The sequence below is a fragment of the Zootermopsis nevadensis genome, unplaced genomic scaffold (genome assembly GCF_977971745.1).
Source record: "Zootermopsis nevadensis isolate Lab colony 2312 unplaced genomic scaffold, Znev_1.0 Znev_ptg000019l, whole genome shotgun sequence".
Lineage (NCBI taxonomy): Eukaryota > Metazoa > Arthropoda > Insecta > Blattodea > Termopsidae > Zootermopsis > Zootermopsis nevadensis.
Genome location: NW_028259151.1, coordinates 3,650,462 through 3,673,296, shown reverse-complemented (window position 1 = coordinate 3,673,296; position 22,835 = coordinate 3,650,462). Strand labels below are relative to the sequence as shown.

At 36.0% G+C, this 22,835-nt stretch overlaps 3 protein-coding genes and 1 long non-coding RNA gene across 7 annotated transcripts in view; 1 reads left to right on the top strand and 3 right to left on the bottom strand.

Annotated features, from left to right (window-relative positions):
- Nucleotides 1–1,214: 1,214 nt before the first annotated feature.
- On the bottom strand, nt 1,215–2,311 carry LOC147873361 (uncharacterized). Its single transcript, XM_087351583.1, has 2 exons — nt 2,069–2,311; nt 1,215–1,565 (listed from the first exon to the last, which is right to left on the bottom strand). Exons 1-2 carry the CDS (start codon nt 2,309–2,311, stop codon nt 1,215–1,217), a joined length of 594 nt encoding a protein of 197 aa, XP_087207709.1.
- A 1,189-nt stretch (nt 2,312–3,500) lies between these two features.
- Nucleotides 3,501–9,723, bottom strand: RpL23A (ribosomal protein L23A). The gene is made up of 5 exons (XM_022082382.2): nt 9,602–9,723; nt 6,788–7,416; nt 6,461–6,588; nt 4,764–4,940; nt 3,501–3,643 (listed from the first exon to the last, which is right to left on the bottom strand). Exons 1-5 carry the CDS (start codon nt 9,633–9,635, stop codon nt 3,559–3,561), a joined length of 1,053 nt encoding a protein of 350 aa, XP_021938074.1. The 5' UTR covers nt 9,636–9,723; the 3' UTR covers nt 3,501–3,558.
- A 90-nt stretch (nt 9,724–9,813) lies between these two features.
- RabX5 (RAS oncogene family member RabX5) lies at nt 9,814–22,829 on the top strand. Of its 4 annotated transcripts, none has more exons than XM_087351465.1 (7): nt 9,814–9,947; nt 10,457–10,699; nt 12,064–12,165; nt 13,685–13,749; nt 14,962–15,092; nt 16,416–16,620; nt 17,983–22,829. In XM_087351465.1, the coding sequence occupies exons 1-7, from the start codon at nt 9,841–9,843 to the stop codon at nt 18,051–18,053; spliced, it is 924 nt and encodes a 307-aa protein (XP_087207591.1). In that variant the 5' UTR covers nt 9,814–9,840; the 3' UTR covers nt 18,054–22,829. The 4 variants fall into 4 exon arrangements, with proteins under 4 accessions (XP_087207591.1, XP_021938076.1, XP_087207593.1 ...); XM_022082384.2 differs by having other exon boundaries at nt 9,892–10,043; XM_087351467.1 differs by having other exon boundaries at nt 9,892–10,050; nt 10,457–10,662.
- LOC110838794 (uncharacterized) overlaps nt 16,439–22,835 on the bottom strand; it is a 59,090-nt gene continuing 52,693 nt past the window's right edge. The window contains exons 3-5 of the long non-coding RNA XR_015535857.1: nt 18,648–18,748; nt 17,874–17,984; nt 16,439–16,560 (exon numbers count right to left, since the gene is read on the bottom strand). This is a non-coding gene — a long non-coding RNA (uncharacterized LOC110838794). The remainder of the gene's footprint in view (nt 16,561–17,873; nt 17,985–18,647; nt 18,749–22,835) is intronic.

Here is a 22,835-nt window from a genome sequence, read left to right as displayed (position 1 = left end):
CTAAGAAGCTAGTCAGGCAGTTAGGCTTATGAAAATGTGTTTTAAGCGAAACCTATAGCAAAATTCGTGTAGTTAAACATTTGTCCAATACACTTCCTTTTCTGAATGGCATGAAAGAGATATGCTCTATCACTGCTGCTCTTTAATTTTGCCTTAGAATATGCCATCAGGAAAGTCCAAGAAAATCAGGGCAGTTTGGAATAGAATTGGACATCTATGCTGATGATATTGATCTAATGGGTGATAATATAAACACCTTAAAAGCAAACACAGAAAACACACTTGGGCTAGAAATAAATGCAGAGGAGACCAAGTATATGTTAATGCCTCAAAATCAGAATTCAGAACAGAACCAGAATATCAGGATAGCTAATATATCGTTCAAAAATGTGTGATATATATATATATAAATAAAAGAATCCTCGGGGGTAAAAACCCAGGGGTTCAATAATCGGTTTGCAGTGGAAGAACTCCTCATAGGTGGATCAGATCCTCCTGAAGCCTGGCAGGTCTAGCCTGAGATGGTAGAGGCTCGGGTGTAACAATAACATGACAAGAGAAAAGGGGCAATGCCACCAAGGGCAAAGCACCAAAGTGTGGCATCCCAAATGGGATAAAGGTTTTTGTGGACCAGTAGAGGTCTAACCCATCATGATAGAAGCTCCTTCAAATGGAAATGGGGTGGTATCACCTTGTCATCATCCTGGTCATAGTTTTCATGTGGGATATGGTCATGTTCACCCCTGCTTTGAAAAGCACTAAACTTCTTTCACAGCCAGAAGTTCAGCAAGAATGTAATACTTTCTACAGGTGTTCAAGAAGTCACAAAAATACTGTATGAAATAGAATTATGTTATCATCCTTATCAGATTTTTTATTGAATCAAAAGAAATATCTTGCTTTGGCCTCTCACAGCAGCTGCAGCTAACTGAGTCACATCAGAAACAATCTTTTGATGAAGCAAACTCATTCATATGATGTTTGCTAAAATGGTTTATTCCAAATATGGACTTGTATATCTTAGGAAATTTTTACTTTTCAGATTTGAAATTACTCAAACTGTTCTGCAATTAAACCACCTAACAAATGACTTTGAAAACAGACTATATTCATACTTGGCAGACTAAACATACATACATACATACGAGGTCTGTCCAAAAAGTATTCGACCTTGGGCCGGGAAAACAAAGTTCTGTATCTGGGGGTTACAATACCTAATCGCCTTTAAAGCAGGCCCCTTGTGACTCCACACACTTAGCCCAGCGGTCCTTCCATCTCTGGAAGCAATTCTGGAAGGCTTGTTTTGGAATGGTGTGCAGCTGCGCCATCGCGTTCTGTATGATGTCCTCGCGGCTGTCAAAACGGGAGCCTTTTAGCGGTGTCTTCATTATCGGGAACAGCCAGAAATCACAAGGAGCAATGTCAGGAGAGTAGGGAGCCTGGCAAACCTGCAGAATGCCGTGCTTGGCCAGGAAACCCTGGATCAGGTGTGATGAATGAGCTGGGGCGTTGCTATGATGCAGCTGCCAGTTGTGCGTCCCACAGCTCCGGTCTCTTGCCCCGAACTGCATCACGAAGATGATGGAGGACTTCTTGGTAGTGAGCCATGCCTCATGGCTCAAAGTGGCCTATCTCCCCTCTCGACGTTCTTTGGAATCTCTGGCTTCGAGGCCCTGATGAGACAGGAGTGAACGACTCAAGCAGGATGGTTGAAGGTAGGTCTGTTTTGGGGGTCTGGTTTGACGTGTCTAGTCATATAACCAACCGGGGACTGAGCCCTGGGAGGCTTGACCGAAAAGTGTCTCTTTGTTCTCTTTATTTCAATGTTTATATAATTTTTATTAAATATACTTTTCTGGTTAATCGGGGGTTCTTTAATTTGTTTTTTTTTTTTGGCTTAACCACTATTCTTATCCTACAACCGTACCACCTCCCAGCCTCTGGGATAATTTGGTTCAAGTCACGAGTGCCGGCAGGGCTCAGTAGTACTCCTTATTGACAGTTTGGCCTAGTAGTTCGTACTCATGATGCACAACACCCCGGTAATCGAAAAAACAGTCAGTATCACCTTCACATTGCTCCGAACCTGCCGTGCTTTTTTGGGCCTCGGGGATGTTGGATGCTTCCATTGTGATGACTGGACCTTGGTTTCTGGGTCATATCCGTACACCCACAACTCGTCACCAGTGATCACAGTCTTCAGGAACACAGGATCCCTGTTGGCGCACTCCAGCATGTCCTGCGCAACCTCAAGGCGTTGTTGCTTTGGCAAAAGCAGCTTGGGCACAAATTTTGCTGCCACTCTTCGCATGCCCAAATCCTCCGTTAAAATCGTGTTAGCAGAACCTCTGCTGATCCCAACCTCATCAGCAATTTCCCAGATGGTCCTCCATGATCAATGTCCGCACTTTGTCATGACATCAGCATTTCGGCTCATTGACGGTCTCCCGGAACGCTGGTCACTGTCCGCCGACATGCAGCCATCTTTAAAGCGGTTGAACCACTCTTTAATTTGAGTGACCCCCATTGCATCATCGCCAAAAGCCTGCTGAATTTTGCAGATTGTTTCTGCTTGGGTATCCCCAAGTTTCTGACAAAACTTGATGCAGTATCGCTGCTCCAAACGTTCCATCATCTTGAGCAAAACGAGAATGCAACAAACACGTGTTACACCACTTCGCTATCTGGCAGCGACAAGACGCATCCGGCGGTGCTGTGAGGAAGCAAAAAATCACGCATGAGCATGAAAGTCCCTTCTACCACTACGCTCAGTTTCCCCACCCTTTCGCCATTACTTACCGCAGAAAAAAATATAGTCGGATACTTTTTGGACAGACTTCGTACATGCTTGCAGCAGTTCTAAACCAAGTACAGTCAACTGCAAGATTTTCTACCACCAAAAATATGCAGTATGAAGTTGAAATTGAAGAATAATTAATTAAATCAAAAAAAAATCGAAAAAACTGAAAATAAACGTAAAGTAGGGGCATGTATGAAAGGTGATTATTATAACCTTATGTGCAAGTAAATGGGTTCATTCGCGATAAGTTTGAGTTTTTAGCTTAAAAAATGCAATGTCTTTTGTAACATGCACTTGGATATGGTTTAAATTTCAGTTAAATCTGTATATGTACACAGACTGCAAGAATTTAAAGGCTGTACCTAAAAGGTTAATGATGTTATTGGTAGCTCAGACTATATAGCATCAAATGATTGAACTGACAAATTAGATAGTATACAGAACAAAGCAGCCATGGCCTAACATAAGGTATCATCCTGGTATTTTACCAGAGTAACTGGGGAAAAAGAAAAAGGGAAAAAAACACAACACTGTCAAGAGAGCCAGACTCCAGGCTGAGATTTGAACTCAGGACCTCCAAAATATAAACAGTATCAATCACTAGGCCACTAGACTTGCTGGAGATTTTATAATTGGACATCACAAAATAGAAAAATGAAGGCAGAAAAGAAGATAATACTTGAAAAATAATATAAAAACATATTTTCTCTCATATATTGTGAACCAAAGAATTACATATAATGTACAAGACCATAAATTTAGATTATGCCTATTTTGTTGGCAACATCAAGGGCATCATAATCACGAGCCAATCTCACATATGCTTTCTTCTTTCCATCAGGCCTGCAACAAAAGAACAAATTCACACACCCTTTTTATTATATATTTGTAAGAAATTCACAAGTGTGACATAGAGATTCTAAAACTAACCATTTGTTCTTCCCTTAATTCAAACACATTTACAGAACTCTGTGTGTGTTGTGCAACACAGTTTGGAGATCTATTTCTGTGGCCAATTCCCACTTCTCAAAACACAGCATTGTCAAAAAAAGACTATCAATATTTTTAAAAATTGTATTTCAAGGAATAATAAACTCACAATGCTATTTTGTTTTAAAATACCAAGGGAAACTTGAAACTTACATCACCACTTTTAACATACTTCAATGTGGGCACCTTTCTGTTCACAGTAAACATCCAGACAATATTCAATTTCTGTACGTACTCATCTGAGCATGTCTGGCATTAAGTTTCAATGGCAGCAACTATGTTCCACCTTGTCATATATCAACTTTTCTCCACATACACATTCATAACATAAAACCCCTCCCCCACAATTCTGAAATACACAGAAGAATGTCAGCAAAATACAGAGAAAATTGTATTATGCAAAGGAAGTGTACCTACTGGTGGAAAGGTACCAAAGTAGCAGAACAAGTACTGCTGATAACTGCTCTCAGGCAACCCAACCACTTCATGAATGGAAGACAATACTGAACAAATTAATGCTCTGGTTCAAGAGGACAGACATTACTAATCAGAGATATACTCGAGAGCTGGACATCAGTTTTGGATCTGCATACATGGACACAGGGCATGTGTGGCTTTGTACACAACAGAAAATATTCTTTGCAGATATCATCAGGAAGATTGCAGAACAAAGTAAATAAATGTGTGGAGAAGCTGTGGGATTACACTAAAAATTCACAGTACATTTGCTTTTGAAAAAGAATGAGACAATGAATTTCCCTTAAATTTAAAATCCTATTGAACAGAGAAAAGAGAGATTTTACAAACCAGACAAGGGGCAGTAACTGAGGGGAAGGTATATAGCTGTGAAGGAGGATATGTGAATGTGTAAAACTGGTACGAAGGACAAGACAGTTGTGTAAAATAAGAGATTACAAAACTTTACAGCACTTACTATAATACAGCAAATTCACAGCAACCTGATATACCATACCTGATTAAAGTATTGACCTTGGCTACATCAATATCGTATAGTTTCTTCACTGCTGCTCGGACATGATGTTTATTAGCACGGATGTGCACAATAAATACCAGTGTATTGTTGTCTTCAATTTTCTTCATTGCAGCTTCAGTTGTCAATGGAAATTTGATGATATTGAAAGCATCCATACTGAAAGATAACAAAACTGACTCAATTAACTTCAAAGATCAAATGGCTAAATTGTGCCAAAACACTACTCCAACTTAGCTAAACTTGGCCCTTCGACAATTCAAGTGAAGGTTTAAAAACACTGCCATTACAGTCTAAGATGCAAACCAAATGGCTCATTTATGCGAAAATACTAGTTCAAGATAAGTCACATTCACCCTCCAGTACTGAAAGTGAAAGTTCAAAACCATGAACTACTTCACAGTATTAGTCTTGGCCTTTTCTAAAAAAGATGCACACATACAAGTCTTATTACTCAGGAATCAATATCAAGCCAATTCACACATGAAGAAAAAATTCATTGTTACTGTTACTGATAAAGAACCTGAAGAAACCTGTTTTTAAGTTTCATCAAAAGTGACCATGTTCACGGCCAATGAATAATTTTTATGTAAAATTTGCATTCTCAAGTCTTTTATTTCTGTTGTTTTCACCTACAAACATCAACTTGGACACACTGTATTTTCTTGTTCCCTCACAGTTGTTTATTCTGCATGTATTATCACCATATTTTTCAAGTTTGCACCATAACAGTGCCTGATACCTTTAAACAGATACCCTTTCACACTAATCCCTCTTTTCATGACACAAAGTACCATTTTAATGGTGGCAGATGCTTAGGTTAAGGAAGCATGAGATCGTGACCTAGCTGACAAAACGGAAGTTGTCAGAAGTGATGTCTCTGTGGAATTACCACTTTCAGCTAATAGGATTCATGGCAGTTTGGGCAACTTGTCACAACTTGTGGTTTCTAAACCTATATTTGTCTTTCTCACTTGCTATGCTGACATCATATGGCATAAATGTTAGCACACATTACATCTTAGAAACATCAATCCACTAAAAGACTAAAAACATTTAAAATGTATAAAATTTTCATTTCTTAATTCTGAGAACTGAGAAAAAATGCCTTCCATCAGACTAAATATGTACTTGTGTTTGATGATCATACTGAAAAGGAAATTTGTCTATGCAAGATTTAGTTCAACCTTATTAAAAGAAATGTTTTCTTTAGCACATTCTTTCCACACTCTTTCAATTTGTGTTCTCCCATAAGTCCAACATTCAAAAAATTCATGAAATAAAAATAACATTTTACAAAATGGCAACACTTCCCTCTCCTCCAACCCTTAAACCTTAGTAGCAAGACAGTAGTGAGCGAGATGTAGGGAGGAAAAGACAAGACAGAATGACAGATGAAATGCAAGAATGGGCAGAGAGACAGTTGGAGACCCGAGCAAAAGTCATCACACGAGTGTGAACTCACAAGGAAGAAGTAGCAACTTGGAAGTAGACTGGACAAAAGACCCTAAAATGGATTTAAACAAAACTTGTTTTCCTTACAGCATGACAGATATTTCTACTTGCAGGTACACAAATTTTGGCATGTTAAAACAATTTATCAACAATTACAACTGACCATCAGATACTCTGGTTATGGAACACATCAAAACAATCTATACATGATATGCTCAACTTACCGATTTCGTTTTGGAACAGACTTTCTGGGGTACTTTGGGTTTCTCGGAGGGCGGAATGTCTTAGGACGGCGGAAGTGAACCGAAGTCCTCACCTTCCTAATACGTGTTCCATGTAAACCCTTGATAACCTATGGAATGGGATCAATACATGTATTCAGTACATTCCAGTAGTAATTAAAAAAAACTATCTCTGTACATAACACAAAACTGTCAGAAATGTGTTTAATCTGTTTTCATCAATGTTTCAAAGAGATTCCCACACATTTATTCATCATTCATTAAATTCTAAAAGCTATTAAACTGTAAAAAATATATATATGAACTTGCCTTCTTCTGTGCCTTGAGTGCCTTTTGCAGCGCTGGTTTAATAACCTTTCCACCCTTCTGTGACTTTGGAGCAACATCCCTCTTTGGTTTCTCAACCTTCTTTGCTGTTCCTTTGACTGGGACCTTTCCTGTAGGCTTTCCACTAGGTTTGGCTGCAGGTTTACTTCCAGCCTTTGCAAGAGCTTTAGGTGTAGGCTTCCCTGCAGACTTTACAGAAGGCTTTGCTGCTGACTTGGCAGCAGGCTTGGGAGCAGCGGGTTTGGCTGCAGCAGGTTTGGCTGCAGCGGGTTTGGCTGCAGCGGGTTTAGCTGCAGCAGGTTTGGCTGCAGTGGGTTTGGCTGCAGCGGGTTTAGCTGCAGGTGATTTGGCTGCAGCAGGCTTGCCTGCAGTGGGTTTGGCTGCAGGAGATTTGGCTGCAGCTGGTTTATCTGTAGTGGGTTTGGCTCCAGTAGGTTTAGCTGCTGCAGATTTGGCAGCTGCTGCTTTTGGTGCTGCTGCTGGCTTTTCTGCAGCAGGCTTTGCTGCCTTGGCAGTGGAAGTTGATGCTGATGGACCTGCTGGTGCTGTAGCTGGTCTCTTCTCTGCCTTTTTCTCTGGCTTCTTCTCTGCCTTTTTCTCTGCAGGCTTACCTGCCAGAAACAAATTTTTAATGGGTACCAATTCAAAGTTATATGTACCAGAATTCTAAGGTTGCCAAGTTACATGTTCTTCATAGAGGAATAAGTGGCAGAATCAAATGTAGAAGACTGAGAAATTCTATGGAATTCTCCAACTGGATATACTCTTTTGTTATCATGTTAATCATACAGGACATATCTGTAAGGTCTGTACATACTTCGGACACAAGTTCTACACAGCAAAACGTTACATAAAGAACATAGGTCTACAAGATCTTCCTTTTCAAATTACAGTCCTAAAAAGGATTCCAAAAGCTCTCGGGCCTCTGATGTATAAACAAGTGGTGTTAAAAATGTACTCCATGAGACTCATTACATGCGTTCACACATTGGATCACAGACTGTTGAACATGTTCAGAGATACCAGTGGTATTGCACATAGTGTGACAGCCATTCACAATGTGCTGCTGAAGTGTTTATATCATTAACAGGAGTGTAAACAAGGGCTTTTAAGTGTCCCCACATGTACAAATCCACAGGATTTGACTTAAGTAAGCATGAGGGCCATGCAATGGGTTCTTCTCAACCTAACCATCAGTTACACCAGGTGTTGTGAGGCATCGCAAAGCTAAAATATGGTGGCATACCATCATGCATGTGCATCCTCTGACATCCAACGGTACATCACCTAATAGACTGGGCAACTATTCTCTCAGAAATCTCAGTATTAAATGCCTCCAAGCCTGCAGGCAAAACATATGGGAATACCAAATAATCACCAACAAAACCTTTATGCTGTACTATATTATTTTTCAGTGGAATTGGCGGCTCAGTCGAGTTCTGCTCTTTGTGAGTGCCCAATCTGGGCAAAGAAGGTCTGTTGGTAAGCAGCTAGACCTCAGTCTGTTCAGAAACCGCAAGATGGAAGCATCAGCTGCCACACTGCGTTGTTGCCAGTTCTCACGTCTTCTTTGCACAGTGTTGTAAACATTCACTGGAAACCAATGTTCGATGATGCTACATCTGGCACCACTGTATGTTGTTTCCTCACTTTCTCGACAATCCACCTCCCACCATTACTTCCTGCCATGGCACAGTACATGTCATTGGTGCATGCTTCAGCCGCCAATTTGGCTGAAAACTGTTATAGTGTTAGTGTACAGACTACATCATGAGATAGAATTTCACACTATCAACACAGAACCACTAGACTGACACAGTCACACTGCGCTCACAAGACAAGTTCTACTGTTTAAACAGGCCTAGAACCAGTGACACTGATAACAGCATGACTGTAGGTAAAATATCGGGAATATCAGTCAAAATGGTCATTACTGTATGCAAGAGTTAAGAAAATACTTGCGATGTAGGCAGCCCAGTCAGCGAGTGATACCGTGTGCATGCATAATGCCCCTATTCATGAGTGGAGAACACTGGTCCTTAGTAAAAAGATATTTCTTGCAGTCTTTATAGATTTCCACCGTTTATAGTATCATTATTTATTTATTTTTCTTACTGAGTATTTCATAACTTACAGTGTTACAAAGTATTACCAGTAAAGTTCACATCAAAGTAAAACAAGCACAATGTTTTTCAGTCTGCTAGTAGTGTAGCATGACTTCCCAAGTCACATGTCACAGAGACTTAACTCCCACATACATTACACACAGTATTTTGCTGCAACAGAATCATGTGAACTTCATGAAATATCTCGCTATGTATAACTTATCCCCAAAGTACGTACAGACCTTACAACCTAAATATGCAAAAGTCAGCTTTCATTCTTGGAAATGAGTAATAAAACTGATGAAAAAATAATTATTGGAACTGGAATTTTTTTTTACAATCTTCATATGATCATGAATATGAAGATACACAGGAAGACATTCTCAATCGCAGGAACACAAAACCTACCTTCCAACAAAATTGATCAATGTGCTACACAAAATTGCTTTATAAGGCATCCTGAAATGAGTTTATCTGCTTCACTAAACTGAAACATTAATACCAGCCATGTGGCTTCTCCGAGGCAGGATGAAAGACCTCGTGGCCATAGCCACACCGACACTTAAAACTTCCATTTTGTTTCAACTTACTTGTACATTTCCAAGTATAATAACTCAGGTCTCAAATTAAAACTAAACGCTATCAAATTATTAACTGGTGTGGAAAATAATGTGCTTTCGCTATTACAAACCTGCTTTATCAGTTGGCTTAGGTTTCGGAGCCATCTTGACGACTTGAACAGTAACAAATGAGAGACTCCCTCTGCCCGAGCTGGGTATTATGGAAGTAACTATTTATTTGATGTTAACGAAACTGTAACAGTAATAATTACTTTAATAATAAAAGCATCGATTTCAAATTTCATAACTAACAATTCTTCACTTTATTATAAATTATATTTACTCCGACAAGCCACAAATCCAAAGAAGAATGTATGTTCATGGTATGTTGAACATTTATCTCTGGAAATTATACATTTCACAGACAAAGGCTTTCAGTCATTATGGGCCTTGGAAATTTACCTCTGGATATGAAAAGTAAACAACAGTTTATTTGAAGATAAGTATAATTCTTATTGGTTTTGAATTATACCGTAAAAATTTGACAAATTTTCATGGTAAATGTAACAAAAGGTATGCAGTAAGTAAAATAAAATTATATATATTTTTATTTATATTTAATCTTTGTTGAAGTCTGATAATTGTTTATGTAAAGATCTGCTGGTAGTATGCATGATGCTGTATACAGTAATAATTATTTGTGTTATTAATTAATAATTTTAAACGTTGGATAGTACAATTGTAATAATCATACAGATTTTATATAGCTTTACACATTTGTTTTATTCAACTACTTTTCAATGTAAAAGTGGCAATTTTTATTTAAAAATTCAAAATATTTCACTTTCCTAATAACCAACAGTTTAAATATGTATATACTTTTTATGTTTCATACAGATGAAGACTGTCAAATAACAAACTTAGAATTATGTACTATTATTATTGTTTGCTGAATATTTTGATATTAAAGTTGCTCTTTCATATAGATCAATGCTAGAATCTCGCTCAGCAGTCTACAAGATGTTGAAGGATAAAGCTCATAAGGACAGGCAAATAAACACATTCCCACGACCCTACCGATATGATGCAACACCATATAAGCAGTTGGATTTCAGTCAAATAGTGAAGGAAGCATGTTCCTCAAGTCGTCCAGTCATGGCTGGATTGAAGATATCCAAAGCAATATTTTTGGGTGATGTTGCAGTTGGTAAAACGTGTTTAGTCAATAGGTGACTTTAATTTTAAATTCAAAAATATATAACCAGATAATGACAGCATCTAAGCCTCCTACCAATAACTGACAGGTTAAATTATGTTGCTGTTCTGGGACTCAAGCAAGAAGGCATGTGGGTATTAGTTGTACTATAGCAAGGACTATTATGTTCGATCAGATCCAGTTTTCACATCATAGCTGTGGGCGATGATGTTATACATCATATTGGTTATTACTGGTAGTTGAAAAGTATTAAGTATAAAACTGAGGCTAGTGTAATGATTAACTAAAAGTTGATAGATTAAAAAGTGATAAGACACATCTTTTTTGACATAAAATTGAATAGAACAGAATAGTATTAAATTTATTTGCATTCCGTAGATCCTTCATAGTTCCAAGGTAGAACATGTCACAGCACAAATACAATACTTGTTTCTAATACAAATATAAATTACATAGTTATGACAGTAATTTACAGTTGGTTATGGTATTACTGCAAAAATACACAAGAAAGCATACCCAGTATTGCATACATGTATTTATAAGTAGCTGAGTATTTTTGGTTGAGGTAAATTCTTCTGTGGAGTAGAAGGAGTGAGATAGGAGAGATTCTTTTAGTGCTGGCTTAAACTTCTTTATATTGTGATTCAGACTTTTTGTTGGGGGATGATATCAAATAGCTTGATTCCAGTATAGTAAACTCCTTCCTTTACAAAGTTTAGTGTGTGGCTCATGAATTTTGTATCTGTATCTTGTATATTGAGGATACCTGAGTTTGAAATTTTTTTATGTTGTCCACCAAAAATTATGTTAATGAGAGCAAGAATTTGCCAGATAGTTAAAGAATACAAAATGTCTTAAACAGTTCCCTACATGAGGCTTTTAGATGTAAAATACTTTTTTGCTTGCTGTTGAGTTTCCCCAGAAAATAATCCATGTATCATGATTGAAAGTAAGTAAACAAAGTAGACTAATTTTAAAGTTCCTGTTTTTATGAGTGATGTGACAGTCCTCAGCAAAGCCTGCTTAGCTTAGTTTAGGATAATGTAATACATATGTATTTCAAATTTAGGTTATTGCTAATTTGTAGGCCAAAAAATTTAGTTCTACCTACTACTTCAATTGTTTTATCCTCATACTCTGTGCCTAGCGTAACACAGTTTTTGTTGGTAGTACAAATTTTCATGAAGTTTGTTTTGTCAAAATTTAATGTGAGTTTATTAGCTTTAATCCATTTGTTGAATCCAGCAAGGACATCATTCATGCAAATTTGGAAACATTTTATTGCATTATGTCTTTATAACCTTCTGTTCTGAGGTGGCACATATGAAGTTTAAACTGGATAATTTTTCACCAAGGAAAACTGTTTTTCTATTACAGATTCTGCCACCAGGTATTTGACAGTAATTACAAAGCAACAATTGGAGTGGATTTTGAAGTGGAGAGGTTTGATATTCTTCAGGTGCCTTTTAACTTGCAAATGTTAGTTTTCTGTGTATCTTCATTTTACTGATGTAATTGTTAGTTTGCTGTTTCTTGATGAAGTATGTTTCACTTTTAATATCTGAATTCTAATCTTGAAATTATATCTATGTAAGAATTGTTCAATTTAATTTCATATTCTGATATTGACTGCATTTCAGTTTATAATTATATATCTTCGGAATCCTTAACTTAGTATGAAAGGGCAACCTATCTGCAGTAACATTTGGAAATAACTTATTAATTATACTTTCCTTCAGACCTTTCTATCTTTTTTGAGTGGCCAGCCACATTTCTAACATAAAAATTATAAATTAATATAATCTTTCTTTGTGCTACATGAACTTCATAGACCAGAAAGATATCAAATCATCACCCTCTCAGAAAAGTTTGTATATTCAAGACAGCTAGTGGGAGTTAAATTATTTTCCAATGCATCAATTAGAATTTTAACTACTAGGTAGCATGGATATCTGATTTTATCATTTTGAGGAGTTATGAGGTTATAATGTGAGGGCAACAAACTATAATCTCAAACATTACTAATTTTTAACACATGAAAAATGTTAGATATTAAGTCTGTGGATATATCTACTATAAAAATTTCTGATTTGTCGTCGTCAAAAAATAACGTCATCAAACAATGTCACGTTATATTTGTTTACTCGGCATTGTTGTACCAACACAACAATGCCGAGTAAACAAATGACTTGAGTAAGACACTAAACCCCCCCCCCCCCCGAAGGGGGGTTAGTTTAGTTTCTTACTCAAGATTTTAAAACACAAGTGTTTTAACCCCCTATTCGGGGGGGGGGGGTAGTTTCTTACCCAAAATTTTAAAATGCAACCAACACCCCCCAAAGGGGGGTTGGTCAAGTGTTTTAACCCCCTATTTGGGGGGGGGGGGTTAGTTTCTTACCCAAGATTTTAAAACGCAACTAACCTGCCCGAAGGGGGGTGGTCAAGTGTTTTAACCCCCCCATTCGGGGGGGGGTTGGTTTAGTTTCTTACACAAGATTTTAAAATCAACTAACCCACCCGAAGGGGGGGTTGGTTACGTTTTAAAAACTTCACCAACCCCCCGAGGAGCTCCGAAAGGAGCGCTCTGCTCTAGTATATGTAAAATACCTAACACCAAACTGAATTTGATGTGCCATACATTTCTGTTGTTTTCTCCTTCATGTTTTCTATGCCAATGTGATCCAGAAATTACTTAAACAAACATGATAGCTTCTTTAAATCTCTATTACCATACATAATCTTTGCATTCTACAGTGTATGGTACTCCCACCTCAGAAGTTTGCTGATCTTCCAGTGGCATGATATTCGTGCCAGGTTTCATGGAAACTGACCGGATGTTTTAATGGTTAAAAAGGATGAACAGGGAGATATCTACACATGCACACTGACAGTGTTATCTTAAGCATCTATCAAAATGTGAAAGGAGGCCAAATATTATTATAAAATACAGAATGAAAGAGGGAGAGTCAAGAAAATTTTATTAAACTTGTAATTACAGATGGGATACTGCAGGTCAGGAGAGATTCAAGTGCATTGCCTCCTCATATTACCGTGCTGCTCATGGTGAGTCTATTTTTGACATGAATTCTAGCGTCTATTGCATAAACAACAATTGCTAATTTCAAAAGGTATCAAACACATTGTACCTGGAAAGTACTTTAAAATTACTTCAGAATGTCCACATGCTTAAAAACCTGATTTTCTTTCACTCATATTTTTAATACAATTACACAATAATATTTTATAGGAGGATCATAATGAAGTAATTGTTACTGAAATGAGCAGCATAGTGCTATCATATTTTTAAGTGTATTAATAAAGTGACATGAAATAAATTCCAGTATTGTTGTCTTTTATTTGTTTTTATTAATGGTTCATCATAAAAAGGGTCATGAAAGGAATGCAAATTTTCAGTGATATATTACATTTTGTGTTATTTCAAATGTTTGCTATTGAGATGTCAACACATGATAAATTTAAATTGAGACATAAATTGTAGTCAACAGAACTTTTATCTTTTGCATATAAACTATCTGTTGAATGATGCAAAGCTTGTTTCAAATTCTTACATAGCTGCTGATGCCAGTGCAACATACAACTCATTAAATCTGTGTATATCAAATGAATTCATTTCAAAATATTTTGTCTTTCCATCTGATTTCTAAGAACCTGAAAATTAAAGTATACAAAACAGTAATTTTGCCTGTTGTTTTGTATGCGTGCGAAACATGGTCTCTCACTCAGAGGGAGGAACACAGATTGCAGGTGTTCAAGAATGGGGTGTTGAGGAGGATATTTGGGCCTAGGAGAGAAGGCGATGGGGCATGGAGAAAACTGCATAATGATGAGCTTAAAAATCTGTACTACTCCCCCAATATTGTCAGGGTGATTAAGTCAAGAAGAATGAGATGGGAGGGGCATGTAGCACGCATAGATGGGACAAGAGTTGTGCACCGGGTATTGGTTGGGAAGCCTGTGGGGAAGAGACCGCTGGGGAGACCTACACGTAGATGGGAGGATAATGTCAGGCAGGATCTGTGGGAGATAGGAATTGAAGGAGACTGGATTTTGTTGGCCCAGGACAGGGTCTGTTGGAGGGCTCTGGTTAATTTGGTGATGAACCTTCGGGTTCAGTAAGCCATCTAGTTAATTAGTTATATCAAATGAATTTTTGTGTGTGTACACGTGTAAAATGCTCTTAATTGCATATGCTCCTATAAACACACAAGATGTTTTATTCATTTGCCAAGGTAACACCGTGCTTATCTATTACAGTGATAGTGGTTGTGTTTGATCTCTCAAGCCTCATGTCACTCTCACACTGCCCCCAGTGGCTGGAAGAAGCTCTCAATGCCAATTCTGGTTCACCACATATCTTTCTTGTTGGAACGAAGAGAGATCTTATGGTATGGTGTCAGATATACTGACTTTGTTAGTTTTGTTTCAAATCAGAATCCTTATGTGGAAAGTAACATGGGAAATAACTTTTTCCCCCATACCATAAAACGGAAAGTTTTGAGGGATAAATATTCTTTGGGTTACTTGAAGGCCTTTGCATTATTGTATGTAAAATATGCATGGTACTATACCAAGTAGAATGGCGGTTAAATAAACTCAAGTGAAATTCCAGTATTTGTTGATACTTAAGTTGAGTGAAAATATAGATTGATTAATATGGCAGACATAGAAACTACAGTCTCATTGACAATTGAAGATATTTATGAAAACTGAGGTAATGAAGAGAATTATATTTGCTGTTCACTGACAAGAATTATAACTAGGTAAGGCAAAAGATAATTTATGAGAACTAGTTATATCAAAATGAGTGTTTAAAACCCAGCTCATTCTGCTGAATTTTAATTCAAGAATAGTGTCAATGGCAAGTCTAAAACATAGGAGACAGACAAGAAGAAATTGAATATATTGTTTGGACCAGTCAGTGACTAGTCGAGTTATGATCATTTTCCATTAACATGTCTACCATGGTAGATTGTCTTATGACAGAGCCTCCTGCATTTTTTCTGTACTACCATTTACCCTCTTCTTGTATCTGTGTTCATTATTTCCTTACTCTGGTTTGTATATCTTTTTTATTTGACCCCTTCAGTGATTCTTTATTGAAAGAGTATGTTATATTTTAAAAATGAGGTTCTTGAACTCCATGTCAGTATTGATGTCTTTATTGATGTATTTCCTTTGTTCATTAAACTTTTCTGAGTAAAGTTCACTTGCTGAATCTGTGTGTATATTTAGTATTGTTTCTTGCATATTATACTTTTAAATACTAAGTACAAGTGAAAAATAAAGTAATTACACTGTCCATACCAACAGTTAGAGAGTTTTGACTTCATTTAAGTGTTAACATTTAAATTTGCAATATCCTTACGCTATCTGCCCAGTTAATTTAAATGACCTTTGTATACTATGTTTGAAAATTAGTATTATTTGATATCTGCACTTTGTCCTATTGTCTGGTATTCTGAAAACAACATAATCTTTTAGAAACTGATCTGTTTCCATCCTAAGTAATAATAATAAAAAATACCATCATCAGAATCTTTTAGAATTGATTATATTTCAGAGTACTGAGTGTGACAGAGAATATTCACTTTTGCTATGTTTTACTGTGTTAGGCGTGGTGAAAGGTTAATTGAAATTTTGTTCTTATGAAATTAGTAGATGAATCAAGTACTTACTTGCTTTGATGTATATTATATTATATTATTTAGACAAGAACAGCATTCTCAGAAGTGGAGGGTCATGCATTGCGACTAGCAGAGCAAGTAGGAGCTGAATTCTGGGCAGTGTCATCACGTACTGGTGATGGAGTATCTGAACTGTTCTGCAGAATGGCTGGCCTAGCGTTTGATAGTTCTGTATGTCGAGAAAAAGAAGCATCTTGTAAAGCAATGACAGTAGGCTCCGACTTGGTCAGTAAGTAAAGGTTCATATTACATTCTGTTTATTTGTCCTTGAGTCAGCAATGTGCATTTTCACCTCATCAACTTAGAGAAGACCTTGCAGTATAAAAAATGGGTACGTGTATCACAGTATTAAAGCTGTCACTATTAATTGGACCTGTGGCTATTAGCTTTGCATTTGGATAAGATTTTTTAAATTTTGCTACTCAAATTTGTTTGCTATATATTATTTTGTCCACACTGGACATTATGATCTACTGCTTTATTTGAAGGCATGTATATGCATCTTTAGAGCTGTACTTTGAAGAATGTTGAGTAAAGAATATTATGTGTTGTACATTTTCTTCATTCAACATATTGAGGTCAAGATTAATGCCATCACATACTATAGTGTAAGAGAGTCTGCATGTAAATTAAACTTCTGTGGCATTGTGAATATATGTAACCAGTACTTCATGGAAACTACATAATGAAAGTTATGTAAAGTGACACATTTAACTAGGCCTTGCTTACATTAACATATCATATAAATACCACTTTTAAACATAAAATTTAAATTTGTTATATTTAAATCTAACATTGCATCCAAGTGATTAGCACAACTGCATTGTATTTAGGAGATCCCAGGTTCAAATCTCAGCCTGGAAACTGGCTCTCCTGTGGTTTTCCTAGAATTGTCCAGGTAAATGTCAGGGTAATACCTTAAATTAGATAGTCACTTTCTTCCATATCCTTTCTAATGCATTATTCATTAATCATGTTATAATTTGATCTCACGTAGTATGAGCTACTGACAGCATCATTAAATAAACCGTAAATAAATGGTACAGTAGGAGAAAAACGCTAAGCCAGGGTATAAAGGTGCTGTTTTATGTAGTTCCTTGAAGGTTCCTGTGTATGATAATGTGCACCTCTCCAACTTGTAAATTCAACGTTATTCAGGCATATGATAGAGTTAGTTATATTTTGCTAACTAACTAGATGGCTTACTGAACCCGAAGGTCCTAGGCCAACAAAATCTAGTCTCCTTCAACTCATATCTCCCATAGATCCTGCCTGACATTATCCTCCCATCTACGTCTAGGTCTCCCCAGCGGTCTCTTCCCCGCAGGCTTCCCAACCAATACCCAGTGCACATCTCTTGTCCCATCCATGCACGCTACATGTCCCGCCCATGTAATTCTTCTTAAAGTTATATTTTGTAACTTTCATAAAAGTTATAGTTCTTAAATATATTTGATTTATATGCCAACTAGCGTCACTTACCTTGTCCTTGAAATCTTGCATATTAATTGTTGTCTCACGTGTTGAGAATCATTTTCTGAGAGAGTGTCACATAGTCTGTGATCTTACATTTAGTTGTGATTGCTTGCAGCACTGAAACAAACACCAAGAACAACGCCCGTCAAGCCTAGACCAAAATGTAGTGGAAGCTGCAGTAATTAACACATTACTGAATACAAGTTGGTGAAAGCAATTGAAGTGGAACTGAAACCATGTGATGGCTAAAACTGCATCCAAAGTTTGAAGCACCTAATTCTGCACTGGAGTTATGTTTTGTTTTTTTACTTCTTATCATATGTTTTATATATGTATAGAGTTGTAATAGTGTGAATGTCAGTAGAAGGCATAAATCGCAGATGTGCAATGAATTTTGTGGATTAAGATTCTATTTAATTTTCTGTAGGTAAACAGTTTCATTATATACCAAAGCAATGGTGTTTATTAACAGTATAGGATCTCATTGAGTACTTTGCATTTATAATTATATTACGCTCCATAATTTTCTCATCCATTTTTGTATTACTGAACATTGTGCATGTATTATTAGCAATCTTGTTTTTTGCATTTGGGAGGTTCACATTCATACTTGGGGACTGACCATCCTGACTTTTTTAAATGTTTATTAGTCCATGTAGACAAATACTGAATGGTACCTTAAAATGGGGCATGACTTGTCCTTTTCAGTTCATCATCCACAATCATCCAAGGCTGTTTATAAAGTATCATTAAATGAAATAATGGCATTCCAACTCTCACCTAGAAACTGCTTTTAGATCTTAAGCTTTGGAAAGTTGGGTGTATGAATTTTCAACACGTAGTGGAACCTGTCTCCAGTTTATAAAAGGAGATGCAGTCAACTGTAAAAAGAAGTATAAAAATTATAATAAAAAAGCTGTCCCATTATATGCCATATAGGCGCTTGAAGGGGTGGAGGTATAGCTCCTACTCTTTCTTGACCTCAGCACTAGATGGGGGTGAGTGGTCAGCATGATGCCCCGGCTGTGCTTTACCCCCGGGAATGGACCCCAGTACCCCAATGGACAGGAGGCTGGGTGGGCTCTAGAGCTGGTCTGGACGCAGAGGCTAGAAGAAAAATCCTCTGCCCCTGTCGGGGATCAAACCCCGGTCGCCCAGCCCATAGCCAGTCACTATACCGACTGAGCTACGCCGGCTCATAAAAATTATAATGAACTACTAAAAAGCAGACAAGTATGTGAATGACTGTTAGTTGTGCCATAGCAGTAATAATTACGATGTGATTAAGACTAAACCAATCACCATTAGTCAGGCTATGAAGTTGTCATGTGGCACTGTTGAGGTGAGGCATGGTGGTTTGGTTCTAGGGCAATTTAGTATGTTGTAAGCAAGAAAAAATGAAAGTGGAATAAGTACATGGCAACATATAATTTGGTTTGATTCAGTTTAATTCAGTAAAAAATGTCTATTGATTACTAATGTAAATTGTTGCATGATACTTTTAGCACTACAGTACACGCTAAATAATATAAAACTTTCATAACTGCAATCTGATCTCCATGCTTGACATACTATCACTCACCCACCATCTTGTTCGGTTCTGATAAGAGAATACAACACTAATATTTTTCCCACGCTTTGAACTTTCCCTGTGAATATTTGACAGAAATAAAGCGGAGAATAATTTGCATTTGGAAGCAGCTGACTTTTGTTGTTACATTTCATATTTGTTGACAACAGCTATTTTCAGCTGGTCATATGTTGTTTAATACATGTTAAAATATTGGCTGTATTTGTGTGAAGAAGTAATTGTACTGACTGGTGAATAGTTCTGATTAGGACTATAGGGGGATAACACACACACACACACACACACATGCTTTCTTTCTCACTCACTCATTTATAAATCGATGACATCACAAACACTTATATATTGTTAAGTTTAATGTATTCTGTAAAAAATGCTCTCTCTAGAATATTTCACTACAATGATTTGTAATGCACAATGAATGAGTAGTTAAGTAGAACATATTCGAGTTTATAATACAATTTAAAGATGAGAATTATAAGCTTTACCACCATGTTACGAATAATGTGCATGGATGGTGTGGTACTTATGATCAGGAGTACTTTATAAGAATGTTACATATAATTGTCATATGTGTAAAATAGTCATAAAGTTTGAAATGGGAAGTCTGAATGAGCATAAATCAACTATGCACATTCATTATACAGAAGACATTTATAATAAGTGAAAATCCTTCTTCTTTGCCTTAAAAATGGAATTAGTATTACTGGTATTTTAACGTTATCTTATTTATATACCATACTTCATTTTAACCAGATTAAACCAATTAAGTTTTCTTGATTTTGTTCAGGCATTTTCTTTATATGTATCAGACTTTAAAAGTTCTCAGTACTAATGTCTTCTCTAAAATTCAAATTGAGAATTTTTTTTTTTAATATCCAGTACACACCATTCAGCATGGTGTGCATTGGTGGTTAGCAGGATTCACGACCAATCAGTGAGAAGTATTTATTACAGTATGAAATGCGTGTTTTTTTCAGAATGTCTATGGTGATGTTATTATAGTAATTATTTTATTTTGATATTTATCAATTACCTGCTGAAATTTAAATTATTAAAAAATTACAGTGTTTTTAAGGGTGGATCTTCCCTCCATCATCAGTTACAGAGGAACACACCTCACTTTATCCCTCTGTACCTGATGGTGAAGAAATACCCATCCTTCAAAACATTGTGATTTTTAAGACAGTTTAAAAACTTTCGACAGATGATGGATAAAGTCCAAAAGAAGTAAATCGATAATGAAGTGAGTGGTTTAAAACATTTTGCTTGAAAGTCATCTGTGCTTATCAGTGAACTAATGTTAGTGGTGTTCTTGGTGAATGGATTTTGATGTCATTTTAATTTTCCAATGTTCATGGAATATGAAACTTATAATTGGAGCTACTACTTTACTTCAAGATGAAATTAAGAATTTTTGTTTTTCTCGTTAAATATTTGCCTAATCAGAAATAGAGTCTGACAGTTAACACAGTTAAATATTGTGTAATGTGCCTTTTTATGCTGTGAGCAATTAATGACAAATATGATAAAATGTGCCTTTGTATGTTAATGTGTACAGTATGGAGGATAAGAAAATGAATAGGTTTGAACATTCTGATATTTATGAATTTTTAAGGTTGTAGATATCTGCTTCCAGAAATATTACATAGAATAGTGGTTTTATAAGGTAAGGTCTGAACTGACTAATGTGCTGAAGTCATAAATTTACCAAATGGTTTATTTGGCAAAACTGAGATATACCAGCACTTTTTTCCTCAGGCACTGGATGCATGTTCCGAATCTTCAAAAATTACCAACTCACGTACATATAAAACAGAACATGCTGCAGAGTTCTGAGCTGAAATCAAGAATTGCCTATATCACTCTGTAACTAGATATTATTTGGTTCTTTGTCCTAAATTTGTAAAACTGGTGTCCATTTTTTATGTGAGCATGTCAGTGATCTAGTCTTCTGCTCTTCTAATTAAAAGTAATCATAACAATAAAATATATTTTAGAAAAGTTATAGAAATTCTTTTTTTTGTACATTTTTAAGTCTAGAACCATTTTTTAAAGAAAAAGTAATTTTAGAATGACAAAATCTGCATGTATCCTATATATATATATATATTACTTCTGTTATTTATATCATACTTTATCTGTTGCATTAATGTTCAGTGAATGTAAATCATGACAGGTAAACACCAAATTTTGCCCATTTAAAATACTGATATAATTCTCATGATATATTCACAGAGATCATAATTTTTGTTTATTAATTATGTCTGATGATCCTAGATGTTACATCTTTCTAAAATATAAAAATAACACAAGTTATTTGTTTATTTTAATTTTCATTGAGATTGTATAATCATAAAATTAAACAAAATATTCTGTTAAATTTTGTGATAAGTTGCAACACTGCATCTACTTGATCTAAGAATGTGACGTACAAATAAGATTGGATCTAATTCTGTGTTTTAGCATCCTGGTGTGTTTGCTATGTTCTCTTCATTCACCATCACTTCACACATACTTGTGCGAGTTATATCACAGTTCTTATGATTTCAATTTTTTTGTTTTCAGAAGGTTTTCACTGATGTCATTATTTTCTGAGCAACATGTTTCTGCTAGAGTCTAATCCAACTCAGGCTCATTATATTTTCTTATATCTTATCTTACTTTGTTTTATTGATTATCAGCATTAGATACAAATATTTGCATGGTTGTGCAGTGACGTATATAAAAGAAAATGTAATGATCATGATGAATATTAGATTTAATTTATAAACATGTTGCTCAGAAAATAATGACACCACATGATTAAATAGTGTAAGATGCGTGATTCATCTGATATGAGAGTGACTGAACAGAATTAATACTGGATCCAATTGTATGACTTCACTAATAGCAATTTGTTTAATGCATCACAGAAATTGTTATGTAAATGGATGTGAGTAAAGGAAACAGGTTTTATTTCCACATGAGTTGCCATAATTCAGATTTTTTGCTAGGTCATCGCGCTACATGCATAAGCACCTGAATTAAGCGAAGTTCCATCCATTACATCCTTCGTGCCTATGTGTAACACATTCTTTGGATTTTACAGTTGCTATTTTGTGATGCATGGGCAGTATTAAGATCCAAATACATGAATTATGTTTTCTGCATCTGAACATAATTCTAATACTGAAATCTATTTTTTTAGGAAATAAAAACACTTCTCGTGACTTAACTGTAATATTATGCAATATGAAGCCTTCACACATTTATGAATTTTATATATTTTTATTATAACATTTTTCTATGGATTTTATAACTCACGTCTTTTAAACTACTGTATTTTTATATATTGCAGTATTTATTATATTAAATACTTGTATGAAATCCAGTCTAGT

Bases quoted from the DNA above. Each gene is read 5' to 3' on its own strand.
- LOC147873361 (XM_087351583.1), bottom strand. From the start codon at position 2,311: ATGCGAAGAGTGGCAGCAAAATTTGTGCCCAAGCTGCTTTTGCCAAAG. The intron at 1,566-2,068 runs GTGATACTGACT...TTCGTGATGCAG, and splicing joins AGGTTCGGAGCAATGTGAAG to TTCGGGGCAAGAGACCGGAG.
- RabX5 (XM_087351465.1), top strand. From the start codon at position 9,841: ATGTATGTTCATGGTATGTTGAACATTTATCTCTGGAAATTATACATT. The intron at 15,093-16,415 runs GTATGGTGTCAG...TATATTATTTAG, and splicing joins GAACGAAGAGAGATCTTATG to ACAAGAACAGCATTCTCAGA. The intron at 16,621-17,982 runs GTAAGTAAAGGT...GATTGCTTGCAG, and splicing joins AGTAGGCTCCGACTTGGTCA to CACTGAAACAAACACCAAGA.
- RpL23A (XM_022082382.2), bottom strand. From the start codon at position 9,635: ATGGCTCCGAAACCTAAGCCAACTGATAAAGCAG. The intron at 7,417-9,601 runs GTTTGTAATAGC...TGTTTCTGGCAG, and splicing joins TAAGCCAACTGATAAAGCAG to GTAAGCCTGCAGAGAAAAAG. The intron at 3,644-4,763 runs GTATGGTATATC...CTTTTGTTGCAG, and splicing joins AAGGTCAATACTTTAATCAG to GCCTGATGGAAAGAAGAAAG.